Raw genomic sequence first — 18,675 nt, 5'->3', positions numbered from 1 at the left:
CGTTCAAACCCGATTCATTTACACCCTTACACACTACAATACTAAATGCCATCACCATGCTAATAAATACAATACTATTTGGATGCTGAAGCCATTAATTGATTCTATAAGTACACACAACAACTACCCGTACCATTTAATATTTCCAACCAATGTATTTAAAATCAGACCGGACATTGAATCTGTGAAGGTACTGGTTCACTGGTTCAACCGGGTTCAACCGGATTTTAAATAAAATATTTTTTTTAATTTTACATAATATTCAAAGCAATATTAATATATATGTAACACTTTTTTTTAAGTTTACAATATTAAAAGGTATAAAACTATCACAAGTCATAACATATATAAATTAAAAATCATAAAATCAAGTGAAACAAAATAATTCAAATCAACTACAATATAATATTTAAGGTAAAACATATTAAATAATAAATATAATTATATAACTATAATCAAAAAAATAAAATTAGGGATAAAAAATCACAACAAATTATGCCATTTTGTTTAATTTTTTTAATAAAAAAACAATCTCACATGGCTAAGAAACATAGAAGAACATCCAAAAAGTTTAAAGAGTAAAAATATGAGAACAAAACAATCCCACATGGCTAAGAAACATAGAAGAGCATCCCAACTTACTTCTATAAATAATAGAGGTAATATGACACTCAAAATCATAGAGCCTTTTGGTGAGCACAGAGCGCATTATTATTTCGCTTCAATTGAGATCAAATTTTAGGCTTCAATCGAACTTCTAATTTTTTTTAGTTCGAGCCTTTTTGAGTTCAAGTTTTAATATTATATTTCGAGTTCGAGTTAAACTTGATAATTTTTAGCTCGTGAGTTTTTAAGTCGAGTTGAGCTTACTTTTAAAGTTTTCGAGTTCGAGTCGAGCTCAACAATACTCGAATTTGACTCGGCTCGTTGAACAAATGACGTCGTTTGGTTTATTTTTTTTAAAGAAAAAAGTGAATCGACGGTTCAAACCGATTTTGCCGGTTTTCAACTGGTTCACCCCAGTTTTACCGTTTTCAGTCGATTTTACCGGTTTTTAGCCGGTTCATTGCCAGTTTGATTTTGTGAGGTAATCGAACTGGACAGGCCACCGGGTGAACCAACTGGTACGGTTTTGATAACCATGTTTCCAACTACCTGCGTTGAAACCATAATAGAAATATCATACCTTTTTAAACTTTCAATCTATACCTCAATAATTGGTCAGCTATGTTGCATTGATATAGATACGAGGACAAATATGCATATAAACACGGGATGAGAAATAGTAATTTTTAAAATTAAAGAGTACGGGGATAGCAAGGGGAGATATAACATTTTTAAAAATTATAAATAGATATAAAAATCATAAATAAAGTTAATACTTCATAGAAAATTGGAGTAACACACTAATTTAACCCTAATTAAAAATCTTAACATTTGAGATTTTTTTTTCAAATCCCTAAATTAAATTTTTGGTCAATTTGAAAATAATGAAACATTTATTTCCATATTCTAAAATCCAATAAAGATTAGGGATTAAGAGGAAATTATACCAAAACGTCTTTACTATTCTTGGTCTTCTTTTTCCCCGCCGCCGCTTCCGATTTCTTCTCCCATTTATTCCCCCCCCCCCCTTCTTCCTTCTCACAAAACCTGGCTGTCCTTCATTCACTCCTAGTCGCGCCGCTGCCGTTTTGCTATTTTGAGGTAAGAGAGGTCTCCGACGACAGTCCTACGATCACGACATTCTCTCTTTCTTTTACCTTTAGCTGTCGTGTGTCGTAGTTTAAGATCTAGTAAGGGACAGCCGAAGCTTCTCTCGCCGCCGTTCAAAGCGGCTTACAATCAGCCACACTATTCTCAAAGTGCAATTTGTTTATCATAGATGGAGATTACCATAAAGGAATCAACAATCGTTCGTCCGGCCGAAGAAACTCTCCGGAAGAGTCTATGGAACTCCAACTTAGACATTGTGATGACAAGGTACCATGTCCCTTCTGTATACTACTATAAGCCTAATGGTTCTTCTGATTTCTTTGATACTGAAAAGCTTAAGGAGGCTTTGAGCAAGGTTCTTGTGCCATTTTATCCCGTTGCCGGAAGGTTGGGATTTGATGAAAATGGAAGACTTGAAATATTGTGCAACGGCGAAGGAGTTTTGTTCGTGGAAGCTGAGAGTAGTTCAGTCATGGATCATTTAGTTGGTGATTTTAGTGATGACTCTCAGGTCTTGCAATTAGTTCCTAAGGTCGACTATTCTGGGGAAATTTCTTCTTATCCACTCCTTGTCTTGCAGGTAATCTTTAAGCATTTAGATTATCTAATTTTTCAGTATTGATTTATGGTCAGTATGTTGTACTAGGTAACCAAGTTCAAATGCGGTGGAATTTGTCTTGGGGTTGGGATGCACCACATCGTAGGAGATGGCGCATCGGCTCTTCATTTCATGATTAGTTGGGCTGATACTGCAAGGGGACTATCACCTGCAATCGTCCCCTTCATCGATCGAACTCTCCTTCGTGCTCGAGATCCACCTATGCCTAAATTCCACCATGTCGAATATGATCCATCACCATCAATGAACTCTCCATCAGATGCTCTCAAGCCCTCCATTGTCTCAACCTTCAAGCTCACAGTTGATCAATTGAATACCCTTAAAGCCAAAGCAAGTGCAAACAGTGGTGTAAAACATAGCAGTTTCAACATCTTGGCTGCACATATATGGCGTTGTGCAAGTAGAGCAAGGGGTCTCCCAGATGATCAACCCACCAAGCTGCATTTTCCAATCGATGGTCGGTCTAGATTGAATCCTCCTCTCCCACAAGGCTACTTCGGAAACGTAATCTTTATGGCTGCACTGATTGCAAATGCCGGCGATCTCAGAACCGAATCATTGGTCGATACAATGAAAAGGATCCATGGACGGTTAAAGGAGATTGATGATGAATATTTGAGATCAGCCATTGATTACATTGAAAAAGTGTCTGATTTAAACACTTTGGTTAGAGGACCCCATACTTTCAGATGCCCCAACCTTAATGTTAATGCATGGATATGGTTGCCTATATGATACAAATTTCGGATGGGGTCGCCCCGTTTATACGGGGCCGGCGAACGTCGTCCAGGAAGGCAAAATGTTCATATTGCCGAGTCCAAGTAATGATGGGAGCTTATCACTGGTAACTCGCTTAGAAACTTCTCACATGGAACTCTTTGAGAAACTTCTTTATGAATTTTAGTATCCATCAACCTCATACTAGAGATGTAATAAATGATAACAGACATCGCATACAAGGATTGTGATGATTGTTATCGCACTACTTTATCTCTGGTGTGGACAATATATTGGCTGCTTTACTTAGTTTGGTGATTTCTACGAATGTTGTAAAAGCTAGATTGAGTTGTATGATATGTTACTGGAAATAAATAGTGGACGATAAGTAGACTTGAGTTATCTTCTTGTTTACAGTGTCCAGAAAATTAACTTTAATAGCCATCCATCATGTTTTGCTCTTAGAGGTGCGCAAGGAATGAACAATCACTTGATTGATGACCACGAGTGTTAGTTATCACCTTAGTTTCGGTTAGACCTATAGTTTGAATTGATTGTGGGAAAACGTCATTATCGCCATTAGCAAATACCGAGGCGTGTCTGGTGCTATATCTATTTCGTGTTGACTGAATGATTGTTTGAAATTGGTTGTCAGCATGATTGTTATGTGTACTGTTGCTTTAAATATAATTCGGTGATATTGTTTGGAAGTTGGTTTCGAGCATGATGGATTCTGTGATATTGTTGCATCTGATATAACTCGAAAATATTTGTATGTGAAATAAATTGTTAATGTCAGACTGAAAATTTATGAGATACATTTGGATTATTTGTATATGTAATTATTACATTCGGATTAAATCGAAATTCGGATATTTGATATTTGATATGTTATTCGGATATTTGCTATACGGATATTGGATATGTTTGCCATTTGCATATCATACTGGGATGAATTTTGATAGGGGAAGTTTGGTGCATTCACTCTACGGGTGAATGTCACTTTTTCGGATTCAATGACCTATGTCTTTGTGGTAGACCCTACTTATATAGTGTGTGGGTTGGAATTAGTGTGGTTCTAGGAATCCCACTCATCTGGGTTTAATAGGAGCAGGGCAGGTGCATGAGGATTTGCATAACATTCAAGATTATGATATTACTGTTTGGCTCGAAGGTTATGTGTTAAAAATATTTGTTTATTCGGATTTTGACTTTTGTTGCTTGTTCGGACTATGATATTGTTTTTGTTTGTTGCACTATAGAGACGCACTAAGCTTTATAGTTTACGCCCCTTAGTTTCTATGTTTCAGATACTTAAATTTACGAGATTTGGTACTTAGAGAATCACATTTATTTTCAGATAAACAATTATTTCAATATGATTTTTATTCTGACTACGATTTTTCAGATACAATAAACTATTATTGTATTAGCTTTAGTACCACTAATAAATACCAAATATGCTACGAATTCTCCACATTAAAGGAAAGGATTGCATCTCAAGCTTCACAATAGTAAAACAACTAAACCATATTACGTAAAATTTGCCTTCCTGTACGACGTTAGCTGGTCCCATATAAATGGGGTGACCCCATCCGAAATTTGCATCATATATAGGCAACCATATCCATGGAATAACATTAAGGTTTGGGCATCGGAAAGTATGGGGTCCTCTAACCAAAGTGTTTAAATCAGACACTTTTTCAACGCTATCAATGGCTGATCTCAAATATTCATCATCAATCTCCTTTGATCGTCCGTGGATCCTTTTCATTGTATCGGCGAATGATTCGGTTCTGAGATCGCCAGCTTCGGCAATTAATGCAGCCATAAAGATTACATTGCCAAAGTAGCCTTGTGGGAGAGGAGGATTTAATCTAGATCGACCATCAAATGGAAAATGCAGCTTGGTGGGTTGATCATCTGGGAGACCCCTTGCTCTACTTGCACATCGCCATAAATGTGCAGCCAAGATGTTGAAACTGCTATATTTTACACCACTGTTTGCATTTGCATTTGCTTTAGGTTTAAGGATTTCGACGTTTTCCATCGTTAACTAATGTCTTTATTATTTTGTGCTGACGTAGCAAGTTAACTATGCCAACATTCTATTTTTTTCTTTTAATATGACTATTTAGTTCATAAAAATAACTCAATCTGGCTCTCTTATTTTTTTTCACTTTGAATTAAATGTCAAGTATATAGTACATAAATAGTTACAAGTCTCTTTGAATTAAACATTTAAATATAAAATACACAAATAATCTCTCAACTATACTCTCTTGATTTTCCTTTGACAATTCATAAGATATAAGTTTTGGCTTTATTTGTAGAATTTTCTTCAGAGAATAAGGTTGTAGCATCCTTAAAATCAGATAAAATGGGAATGAAAGTAATAATTGTCTGCTGTAGCTTTGGCGAGAAGAGAAATTCGTCAAATTTAATTTTTGTATTTGATATTATTTTATTGAGTCTATTGATTATTATAATTATAAAATAGTCTCCTGATTATAGCGTACTATTTTATTGAGTCACCGACTATTAAAAATTTACAAAATGATAACTCGACTATTTATATGTTTCAAACTCATCATTTTTCGTTAAAAAATTGACAGTCGTCTAAGTTGAACGTTATTCTGTTGACTGTGATATTATAAAAATAATCCCAAAATCTCAAATGTTTAGTTTAGACGACTATTAATTTTTTAACGAAAAATGATGAGTTTGAAACATATGAATAGTCGAGTGATCATTTTGTAAAATTTTAATAGTCGGGGGACTCAATAAAACATTGTCCTATAATCAAAGGACCATTTGTAACTATAGATCAATGTTGAAAATTCATAACAAGATTTTAACTCTGTAGCCGAACGAAAAAGAGGGACAAAACATTTAATAAAAAATGTAACACCCCTAGACTGATACGGATAACTCGATCTAATCTAAGGTGTTACATTAAAGCCACTGGAGTGACCCACTAACAAAATCCAAGAAAAAAATAAAATTCTTATTAAAACATGTAAAATCGTAAAACAACTTATTAAATAATATACAAGTTTAGAAATTAATCAAACATTAAAAACATAGTCAAATAAATTACATACTTAATATAAAAACAAATGTGACCTACATGCCCCTTAATTACATGTGTACCGTACTCTGCAAGCAACACCGAAGGATTTTCTAATCACTGATGTCGATAACTGCACAGGACCAATTTCTTTAACCTGAAATGGTGAGTAACAGAGTGAGCTTAAAAAACTCAGTAATACAGAACTACATGATGATGCTAAAGAACAAGTTGATATATAACAAAGCATAAAACTTTCTTATTGATCCAGACTTATACAGGTTTCAGTGATGAGTTGAGGTTTTGATAATTGATTCTTCATGTAACAATTATAAAACCTATAGTTCAGAGGAAATAATCAAAGTGACAGATTCAGGAGATCGAAATGAGTGTCTAGTGTGTTCTCTAGAAACCAGAAATCAATGTAAACATAGTTTAAAAAACAATAGTAGTATTTTATTTCATTAAAACAAAATTTTTAAAATCACTGTAATACCCTCCAACTGAACACCCCATAAGGACTTACCCTAGGTCCATTGGGCGTATGAGCCAACCTAAGGGAACACATTGGGTCCTTACCTTAGCCTAAGCGTAGGAGCCACCTGAGAGGTGTGCTTGTAGGTCCATAAGGACTTAAACTAAGCACAAAGCAAATGAGCCCATCTAAGGGGAGTGTCCTCATGTCCATAAGGACTTATCCAATGCATAAAGCAAATGATCCATCGAAAGGAACTTCCCTTAGGTCCATAAGGACTTACCCAATGCACAAAGCAAATGAGCCACCCTATGGGAGTGCCATATGGTCCATAAGGTCTTACCATTTGGCCCATTGAGCCCAAGAGCCCACCCAAGGGTCACCTTAGGTCCATAAGGATTTACCAGCTTGATCGGAGTTGAACCTTCAGAACTCCATAACATATCCCATAAATACCCCAATATAAATCAGATCATACATATAATAAACAGTATTAGTAATATCAGATATCAAGAGTGAGATATAATATACATCAGGAAACAAAGATAAGAGATCAGATTTTTATTTCAAATATCATAGTCATACTTTTTATAAACAGAGAAAATATTTTTGTGCATATGGAACACATTATAGGATCCAAATTTTTTTCAAGGTGCTAGGTAATTATTAGGAAGGGACATACAAACTTTTGTAAGTTGATCGGATTTCATAAACGAGATTTCTACAAAAAAAAGGGTTCAATTACTAACATATCTAATCAGACATTTAGAATTTGATACTTTAGGACCATTTAGGATTCAGGTCCATCAGGAAGGTATTCATAAACCTTTATATCCGAAATTATTATAGATTTAACATGAGTGGTTCCATTATTTAGGCCCACAAGGGCATTTTAAACATTTTGATTATGGAAGAATTCTTAGTAAAAATAACCCAATAAGAGTGAAATGATGATTTACAATATTCTGAATTTATACCAAATTCTCAAGATTTCGTGTCAAATTGAACTAAACAAATCTCAACACTACGATACTTGCCATTTATTCAGACCAAGATGTATCACATATATTTATTTCTTAATACCAACTGTAACAATTGAACGAAACACCTTTAGAATCATTATTGAATGGATCTTCAAGAGACGAGCATATATTTTAGTAGTATTCCTTCCTAATATTATAATAATAATAATGGTGTTGGTATATTTAGGTTGTCCTTAGTGCTTTCAAAACTCATCCCCAAGCATCCTTTAATATTGTAATATTGTAATATTTATTTCTAACATTTAATGCTTCACTAGTGCTTTTAGAACTCATCACAAGCATTCCCTTAATCTAGGTTATAAAGGTATTTAAGTCATCTCTATACATTATGTTATTTTAGTCATTAGGTCTTTGAGGGTATTTTAGTCATTTAGGGTCTAAGGGTATTTTGGTCATTTACAATTTTCGAGGATACTCCAATCATTTCAAATACTCCAATGACGTGATATACATTTAATAATCCAATCTTTATATGATTATTAAAAAGTCAAAAGATCAACGTATTTTGAATTCTAAAGGTAGAAGTTGATTTTTGGGTTTTTTTCAAATAGATCAAGAATTTAATCGGTGATTCAAGGGTTCAAATGGACCAAAATATGAGTTGTCAGGTCATTTCCACTATCACGATCATCCTTGGTCCCTTTTTCACTTTAAGTGTATTTTTGTCATTTCATTCAATTTTATCTTTTGAATTACTTCCGAGATATTAATCTTCAAGTGTTTATTCAAGAATCAAAATTCTAAGTCCTTTCCCATCACGAAGGTTAAAAGCATATATCGAAAGTTTTCTAAACAAAGCAAGCATTTTACAGATGCATCAGTAGTTTAATTTGACCAAGTATGTCTTTTTAGGGTTATTGTCCACCTTCAGGAGCAATCCTTGCCTTTTTTTTATAGCACAAGAGTATTTTTATAATTTTTACCCCATAGGGGTATTTTTGTAATTTTATCCAATTATTTCAGGCATTTAACCTTTAAAGAAAATAATCAGAATTTAAGGATCCTGAGGTTAATTGATTTACTAATTCATCACTGAACTTGGAATTATTTTGTATCGATCTTCTAATTTCTTATGCAAATCATCTGAGTTTTATTTTGTTTATGAAATTTTTACGGAATTCAGTTCGAGTTCAGCATAATTAATCTTACCTAATTGACCAATAATAATCATTCATTCAATAACCAATATCAACGTGTACTGAAAATTATGTAAAAAGTAGTACTATATTACCTTGATTTTTTAGCCATATCGGTCGATCATTTAAACTCTATTCAATTGCCCTCGAACTTGAATTCAACATCTTATAATATCTCGACAGAGACATGGGCCCTCATGTGTTAGGTCATGGGTTTGATTCTTGATGACCTTAACTTCTTTATTTTTTTAGGATAAATTACAGAGTTGGTCACTTTTTATTTTATTTTTATAAATTTATGGTCACTCGATTAAAAAAACTTAAGTCGTAGTCACTTTCATTTCGTTTTAATTAAGATGTGGTCACTGTGACGTTAATTTCCGTTAGTTTGATGATGTGACACATTAGTAAAAGATAGGCCTGTAAACGAACTGAACGCACACGAACGTAGTTATGTTCATTTAATATAAATAAATGAACATAAACGAACACGAACATAAACGAACAATTTTTTTTTGTTCATGTTCGTTTATTAAGGAATATAACTTGTTCATGTTCATTCATTTAATAAATAAACGAACATAAACAAACACGAACAGAAATGAACACGAATATAAACGAACACGAACATAAACGTTGGAGACCCTACCTTCCATTGTTCTTTCATGAAAAATAGTCGAAAATGCAAATCAACCAAATCTACAGTGATAAAATAGCGTAAGAGCTGATTAGCAGTGATGAAATGTTTGAAGATATCAAATATTTCGATCGATCTTTTAAAGATATTAAATGATTCACACGACTTTAATTTAACGATATAACATTTATCTTAGTGGTCCATGATTACATATGAACAATCATTTTTCACTACGTTATTCTAATAAATTCTCCGGCTAAAAGTTTTGTGACATCAATGTCAGACTTTAGTGAGGTTTGTTAATAATGGTCCTTTCTGTTGGCAGAGTAGAAAATTTAACAGCATGAAGATTTCGAACGGTACAAATTGGACTACAAGGCAATAACATAGATCCGAAATCCCTTCGATGCTACATATCGTAACTGATATTATTGCTAAACCACCATTCAAAATTTTAACGTATCTAAAGTCTACTCCACAATTAAAGGTCACACAAGAACTATGAAAATAAAAGTTCATTGTCAAAGTGTATTTTCTACTTATTAATGGATTCTTCCTGGAAAACCCATTACTCCCGCTATTACACTCTTTTACAGAAATTGCATAGAAACCTTTGTTTTGTTTTCTGGCAAATTCTATATATTTTTCTCTTTACTGATGCTTATATACTTCCGATTGTTACCTTTATCTTCCCATTTATTTCTAGAAAGAAGTATGATGTTTTCTTGAGTTTTAGATGTGAAGATACCCGCAATAACTTTACATATCAACTATTAAGCTAAATAAAACAGAGAAAGAGATGAAAACATACCTGTAAAACTTCAGATTGCACTATAATATAACTTGTTTTGAAACTTTCAACGATCGTCTCTACTCTCTAGTAAATATTAGGGTTTGGGGAAAAAAAGGAAAAAATGAATATAGGTGCGAGGTGTCTCACGGGTTAACATATTGGATTTAATCTCCAAATAAAATTGGGTTAATTATGAAATTGATCATCAGAATATCAGATTAATTAATATTTTTAAGATACTTACAAATTGGTCACCAAAATTGATTTAAGAAGATTGGGTTAAGCATAAATGAATGAACATAAACGAACATAACCGAACGTAACCAAACGAACATAACCGAACGTTCACGAACGTAAATGAACGAACGAGACCTATGTTCATGTTCGTTCATTTAATTAAACGAACACAAAATCTTGTTCATGTTCGTTTATTTAATAAATAAACGCACATAAACAAACTTCCCGCCGCACGATTAATGAATGGTTTGATGAGCGTTCAGTTCATTTACATGCCTAGTAAAAGAGTTTAATTTTTATTTTAACCCTTAAAATTTAGATAAAATATTAATTAAAGACTTTTTCATAAATTCAAAGTAGTTTAGGGATAAAGTTCCAATGTACCCTTTTCTTTTTCCCCCACTTGCCGTTCTTTGCTTTCATCCATAACCAAGCCTGTTTATGTATTTCAAAATAAAAACCAATATCAAATCAATTCCCAATTCGATTGAACTAGTTGTGCCCATCGCGTATGGAAAGATTAATTTGGGATCTTGATGATCTGTGTGTTACTATTTTGATTGAAAACGAAAGGGGTAATCGATGAATACAATTCTTATGGGTTGAATTGGGGATTAAAACCAAAGAGGGTTTTTAGAAAAAAGGGTAAGCAAGATTTTTGAAGCGTGGATCTTCTTTCTAATAGAAATTGAAGAACCGAGTATTTCTTGTTTTGATATGAATTGAGTTGGGTAGGAACCAACTCAGGGTTTTATCGATCAAATGATAACGAATTCAGATTAGAATTCAAGAACCCTAATTTGAGAGAATTTCGAAATCGGAGGATGAAATCGATGACCAAATATTAGCGATGGATGGGATTTTGAAAAGAGTGGTGAAAACAAGGAAATCGGGAGACGAATAAAAGAACAAAGATCGGGCGGAGCATCGGAATTCAATTTCCTCTACTCCATTACGTTTCACAATCAAGAAATTCAACAAGTTTTTGAAATTTTTATCACTTTCGTTTGGGAAGATGAAGCAGTGGAAGCGGCGGAGAAGATAGGTCTTGGAATAAAATATACGGACAAAAGGTAAATAGATATTTTATTCTTAAATTATTTTGAATTTACAAAAAAATATATATAATTAGTAATTTATCTAACTAATTATATCACGTCATCAAACTAACATAAGCTAATGTTTTAATGAACACATTTTAATTAAAACGAAACGAAACGAAAGAGAACACATCTTAATTAAAACGAAACGAAAAAGATCACATCTTAATTAAAACGAAATGAAAGTGATCACATCTTAATTAAAACGAAATGCAAATAATTATGAATTAAATTTTTTGAATAGAGTGACTATACGCTTATAAAAATGAAACAAAAGTGACCAAATTTGTGGTTTACTCTTTTTTATTTGGTATGAAATGGGAAAATGAAAGATCAAATCCTTGAGCTTTTAGGATTTCTGAAAACTGCCCTAAATCTTTTAGAGCCTTACGAATTGGTCCCCCAAAATAATAAATTTAAAATTTAAATAAAATGAGGGGTTACAAAAAAATAAGGACCGGGATGCTTCTTGTAATTTGACAAATGCCTCTTTGTCTGATTGAGATCTCAATAATCGTAGAAAACTAATCCTTAAGGAAACTGAGCGAGCGTGGGAATTTACCGTCGTCAAAGGCATCATCGGGATTCTTCCTAGCGTCGAATCGGGCTTGGAAATGCTTATCGGAGCCGGTGTTGATGAGGTAGATTTTGCTACTTATGAAGGGTTTGAGATGTGAATATCGGACGTGGCGGTGCCTTTGCTGATTAGATTTTTTCTCTCTGAAGGATGGTTCTCAATATCTCTCGAATCTGTTCGAGAGTGCTTCTCTTTGCTTTAAACCATAAAGAAAATGAAACATGAGAAGAACGGAACAAGTTCTGTTTAAACCAGAGATAAAGTACTGCGATAACAATTATTACAATCCTCATATGCGAAAAGCAATGTCTTTTGTCATTTATTACATCTCAAGTACGAGATTGATGAAATAACATAACTAAAACTCATAAAGAAGTTTCTCAAAGAGCTTCATGTGAGGAGTTTCTAAGCGAGTTACCAGTGATAAGCTCCCATCATTACTTGGACTTGGTATTACGTAAATTTTGCCTTCCTGCACGACGTTTGCTGGTCCCATATAAATGGGGCGACCCCATCCGAAATTCGTATCATATATAGGCAACCATATCCATGGATTAACATTAAGGTTGGGGCATCGGAAAGTATGGGCTCCTCTAACCAAAGTGTTTGAATCAGATACTTTTTCAATGTAATCAATGGCTGATTTCAAATATTCATCATCAATCTCCTTTAATCGTCCGTGGATCCTTTTCATTGTATCGGCGAATGATTCGGTTCTGAGATCGCCGGCTTCGGCAATCAGTGCAGCCATAAAGATTACGTTACCGAAGTAGCCTTGTGGGAGAGGAGGATTCAATCTAAACCGACCATCGACTGGAAAATGCAGCTTGGTGGGTTGATCATCTGGGAGACCCCTTGCTCTACTTACACAACGCCATATATGTGCAGCTAAGATGTTGAAACTGCTATATTTTACGCCACTGTTTGCATTTGCAGCATTTGCTTTGGCTTTAAGGGTATTCAATTGATCAACTGTGAGCTTGAAGGTTGAGACAATGGAGGGCTTGAGATCATCTGATGGAGAGTTCATTGATGGAGATGGATCATATTCGACATGGTGGAATTTAGGCAAAGGTGGATCTCGAGCACGAAGGAGAGTTCGGTCGATGAAGGGGGCGATTGCCGGTGATAGTCCCCTTCCAGTGTCAGCCCAACTATTGATGAAATGAAGATGCGATGTGCCATCTCCTAAGGTATGTTGCAAAGCAACTCCAAGGCAAACTCCGCCGCATTTGAACTTGGTTACCTAGTAAAATATATCGACCATAAATCAATAATGAAAAATTACATCAAATTAACTTAAAAGATTACCTGTGATACCATAAGTGGATACGAAGATATTCCCCGAGAATAGTCGACCTTGGGAACTAACTTCAAAACCTGAGAGTCATCACTAAAATTACCAACTAAATGATCCATGACCGAACTACTCTCAGCTTCCACAAACAAAACTCCTTCGCCGTTGCACAATATTTCAAGTCTTCCATTTTCATCAAATCCCAACCTTCCGGCAACGGGATAAAATGGCACAAGAATCTTGCTCAAAGCCTCCTTAAGATTCCCAGTATCAAAGAAATCAGAAGAACCATTAGGCTTATAGTAGTACACAGTGGGGATATGGTACCTTGAAATCACCATGTCTAAGTTGGAGTTCCATAGGCTTTTCCGGGGAGTTTCTTCGACCGGACGAACGATCGTCGACTCCTTTATGGTAATCTCCATCTATGAAAAATGAGTTAAAAAAACATGCATAATGTTTCAGTAATATTGTTTGATGGAAGACGAGAAAGAAACGTAAGGATTATGGATTAGAACACTGAATATTCATACCTGGGAATAGTCCAAACAAGTTGCGGTTTGAGAATGATGCGGATGTGTGCTTTCGGTGAGGCATATAATATAGGGTAAACTATTAAAAATTAGGGTAAAGTATAGTAATGGTCACTGAACATTTCTGAAGCTTACATTTAGGTCCCCCAACTTTTAAAACTTGCAATACAGTCCCCCAACATTTATTCCGTTTGCAATATGGTCCCTCAACTTAAACCTCCGTTAGAAAATTAGGGTAAATTATATAAACAGTTATTGAACTTTTCAGACACTTGAATTTAGGTCGCCCAACTTTTAAAACTTGCAAAACAGTTCTCAATTTCATTCTAAACCCCAATTTCCAAAGTAATTCAATTTCATTCTAAACCCTAAATTCCAAAATAATTCAATTAAATTCAATTATGTCAGATTTATTATTATTTAATTTCATCTTATTTCATGTGATACGTATTTTTTATATAAATATAATAGTATAATTCTTATCTGTTGAAGAAATTTTTTAATTAAAAAAAGTTAGGATATAGAAGAGGTTGAAAATAATTCGAATTTTAATTTATAAAATGTTATTTGACGTATAAATAAAAGTGTAAACTACTCGGTTGACAACTTAACTATCTAGCCCTTTTTACTTTTGTCATCGATCTTTTAAATTTATCAATCATACAACATAATTATTTAACTGTTTCAACTAAGCCACTAGTCGTTACCAATCGATAAAAATGATGATGTGGCAGTTAAAAGGAATTGACATTATTATACATTCAGTCTTTATTATTTATATAATAAATTTGGTCCTAAATTAAATAAAATTTAATAAATTAATCATTTAATTAGGATCTAACATGTGTTAGCACATGATCATGACACGTGTCATTGGTGACACATGTCACCACCTAATTATTTATATATGCTATCAATTTGGTCCTAAATTAAATAAAATTTAATAAATTAATCATTTAATCAGGATCTGACATGTGTTAACACATGATCATGATATGTGTTATTGGTGACACTGTCACCACCTAATTAGAAAATTAAGTTACAAAGAAGTAAAATTTGGGTCTTGGGTAAACTCAAACCTGAGTCACGCAAATGAAAGATACATGGTGGAGCCACTAAGCTAACACCATCGTTTGTGTTAAGAGATATACAATAATGCATATACTAATAGTATGACCAATGCCAGAAAAAAAAAGAATATAATGGAAAATGGAAATAATGAGATTTGAATTTCGGCAAAAAATTTGAAAGCAATAAATGATGGGAAAATATTATATTTTTTTACAATAAAATATTATATTTGATAAATTGTTTGATAGATTTAGTATATTTTTTAAAATTAGTTGATACAATATTTTTAAAAGAATAATTTAAGATTTATATATTTTTAAACTAAATTTAATAATTATATTTTTCATATTTATAATTCATGATTATATATAATCTTAAGTGAGTATTTCTAATATAATTAATAATTTTAATTTCTTATTAAAAATAAAATATTCAAAAAAATATAAATGATTCATACATTAATATATGAATATATATTTTTATTTATACATCTAAATATAAATATACATTTATATAAATATATTTTTATTCGTATATTGAAATATTTTGATTAAAATATAAACATATTTTAAATACTTTATACAAGAAAATAAAATATATCAAAAATATAAATAATTCATACATTTAAATATAAATTGAATCATTTATATTTTCTATACATCTATATTTAATAAGAAAATAAAATTATTGGGGGGCTGTTTTGCAAGTTTTAAAAGTTGGGGACCTAAATTCAAGTGCCTGAAAAGTTCAATGACCGTTTATATAATTTACCCTAATTTTCTAACAGTGGTTTAAGTTGGGGGACCATATTGCAAACGGAATAAATGTTGGGGGACTGTATTGCAAGTTTTAAAAGTTGGGGATCTAAATGCAAGCTTCAGAAATGTTCAGTGACCATTACTATACTTTACCCTAAAAATTATAAAATGATTTTACGATTATAGATATTGATATTATTTTATTAAATTCTGACTATTAAAAGTTATAAAATAATTATTCGACTATTCATATATTTTAAACTTGTTATTTTTTTATTAAAAATGACAATCATCTGAGCTAGACATCAACATGTTATTTCAAATAAAAAATATGTTTTTTGTTGACCGATGGTTTTTATTTAAACAAATACTTTTTATCTCAACATAAAAATAATATTAAAAAAATAAGAATTAAAATAATTATTTAATAAAATATTAAAGATATTTTCTTCAATAAAATGATTATATATAATAATAATTTTGATGGGATAATATGTGGTAATGTAAAAAAATATTAAGCAGGTGAAATGAACCGTAGATGAAGAATACGTTTCGATCACATGATGTCTTTAAAAAGACACCAAAAATATATGTAATTTTTTTAAAATTTCATGTAATGTAAAAGATAATCTTATTAATTTATAAATCCAGAAGACAAGGTATCTTCTCAATAATTTTTCAAAAATATTAGGTAATTTAATCGTCTTGTTATCATTCTTTTCAATAATTGTCTCTATATAATACATTTCTTCTCCCTGGCTTATTCAGGTCCACACGTCGGCCTCTCCACTGCCATTCAATTCAATTGGTTATTCTTTTCTTTTGAAAAAGGAGTGATATTTTTTCAAAGCCATAATTGAATCCCATCTAAGACACCTTTTTGTATCTTTGAACTACCCCATCATGCACATGACACGCATTACTTTCCCAAGCGGGAAATTCTATAATTTAATTGTCACTCTTTCCTTCATGTGAATATATTATTTATTCATTAGCTAGTGTTTCTTTAGTTTTACTTTTAGGGTTAACTCGAATTTTAAATGTTGTATCGTTTATATTATTGAATTTTCAATTTTACCAATTATTACACTGAACTTTGATTTTCTTTTCAATTATACAATAAACCATTAAATCGTTAAAAGCACGATGATATTGCTGACGGCTCGACGTAGACACCTCACTAAAAACAATGTTGTATTGATATGATTGTTAACGATTTAACAACCTAATGATATAATCAAAACGAAAATAAAAGTCCAGTGCTATAATTAGTAAAATTGAAAGTTCAGAGAAACAAACAATACATCGCCTAAAGATAGGTGGTATCCGTGTAATTTTGCCCTTATTTTTATTTATATATACACACTTGTTTACATATTTCAAAAGACCACTTTTTTTTCACTAATCAAGTCATTATGATAATTAATGAATTATTGTTATTTTTAGAGATTTTAGGTTTTAGCATGACGTTTGTAAGAATATTTGAACATTCATTATCAAATGTTTGAGAGTATTTCAAACAAATATTACCTTATCACCACCTCAAATCAATAAAAAATTACCATCCTTTACTAATTATTTTTGTCAAAAAGGTGAAATTAAAATATGATATATGAATATTAAAACCAAAATCCACCCCTCCTCTCTATGTTATTGTAACCAACATCAGTGTATTTATTATAATCATTGTGATGTTAATTAATAATATTATATTAGATGTACATACATACAGTAATCAAAAGTAATAATTTTGATATTTTTATTTGATAATAGTGTTAAAACCAAGTCGTAATAAATATAAAATTAAACAAGATTAAATCATATCAAAACTTGAATTAATTGATAGGTTAAAATCCTTGAATCTTTTTTTGGTTGTGATCTTCCAAGAAGATAGAGTACCCTTGAGTATAAATTCTATGACAGAGATAACGAGAATTTCTATATTTTAGGGATCATAACCCTTTTATATAGTTGATTTAAGAATCAATTATTGTTTGTACTTATAACCTTGCCCCTCATCGAATTATAAATACAACTTTAATAGTATCTATACTTTTATTTTCATGACACTTCTAGTACCTTATGATTTTATAACATAATTAGTCACTTAATTTATTCATATTTTATGATAACAATTTTAATTATAAATATGTGCCCATAATTATGGATTTTAATCCAACAATCTCCCACTCGGACAACATATGTTTCCTGATAAATGTATAACCTTATGAGCTCAAAACTTGTTATCATACAATATGTATTCTATAACAATCTCGTCCATCAACTATATCTATATATGATCAAAACGACCTTTTCCATATTAATCATGACTAGACTCATCAATGGTCACGTATACAAACACATTCAAATAACATAGATCAATCATGGAGCATATCATGGAAATTACATGCAATGTGAACCGCACATGTCTATTTTCAACTGGTCCTCTTTAAACATTTGTGAAATCAAATTTTACCAAAAACCAAAGTATGGATAAACCAAAACAAAGTTTATTTTTGCAGAAAATAACCTTAAAATAAATATCTTTAAACTGAAGTAACTAAAATTGTGTTAAAAATAAACGAGTATTTTTTTAAAGTTACAAACTCCCACTAAAACTGAATATCCTTAAGTGATATTACACCCACATGAGTAGTGTGCTCATGAAAGGCCTTGGGTGACAATTCCTTAGTAAGCGAACAATTATGAGTTTGTACCAATTCCTTAGTAAACACATATCAACTCTGAATTTTCTTTAACAACCAGAAACATAATGTCTATGTACTTAGACTTTAAGGTGTTTTTGTTATATATATGAAATAAAGGACTGCAACATAGTTGTCACAAAATAAATCAATTGGTCTTTCTTATCAATCCATAATTAGCAGTTCATGTG

At 32.0% G+C, this 18,675-nt stretch overlaps 2 protein-coding genes and 1 pseudogene across 2 annotated transcripts; 1 reads left to right on the top strand and 2 right to left on the bottom strand.

Annotated features, from left to right (window-relative positions):
• The first annotated feature begins 1,637 nt into the window (after window positions 1-1,637).
• Window positions 1,638-3,468, top strand: LOC120176498 (annotated as a pseudogene).
• Window positions 3,469-4,496: 1,028 nt separating this feature from the next.
• Window positions 4,497-5,102, bottom strand: LOC120176581 (shikimate O-hydroxycinnamoyltransferase-like). The gene has a single exon (XM_039182991.1). The coding sequence runs from the start codon at window positions 5,100-5,102 to the stop codon at window positions 4,497-4,499; it is 606 nt and encodes a 201-aa protein (XP_039038922.1).
• Window positions 5,103-12,363: 7,261 nt separating this feature from the next.
• LOC120176473 (shikimate O-hydroxycinnamoyltransferase-like) lies at window positions 12,364-13,980 on the bottom strand. The gene is made up of 3 exons (XM_039182901.1): window positions 13,951-13,980; window positions 13,432-13,842; window positions 12,364-13,366 (listed from the first exon to the last, which is right to left on the bottom strand). The coding sequence occupies exons 2-3, from the start codon at window positions 13,840-13,842 to the stop codon at window positions 12,479-12,481; spliced, it is 1,299 nt and encodes a 432-aa protein (XP_039038832.1). The 5' UTR covers window positions 13,951-13,980; the 3' UTR covers window positions 12,364-12,478.
• Between the last annotated feature and the right edge of the window lie 4,695 nt (window positions 13,981-18,675).

Source organism: Hibiscus syriacus, unplaced genomic scaffold (assembly GCF_006381635.1).
Source record: "Hibiscus syriacus cultivar Baekdansim isolate YM2019G1 unplaced genomic scaffold, ASM638163v2 tig00112249_pilon, whole genome shotgun sequence".
NCBI classification, from domain to species: domain Eukaryota; kingdom Viridiplantae; phylum Streptophyta; class Magnoliopsida; order Malvales; family Malvaceae; genus Hibiscus; species Hibiscus syriacus.
Note: the sequence above shows the minus strand (reverse complement) of the source record. Positions and strands in the feature narration are given on the sequence as shown.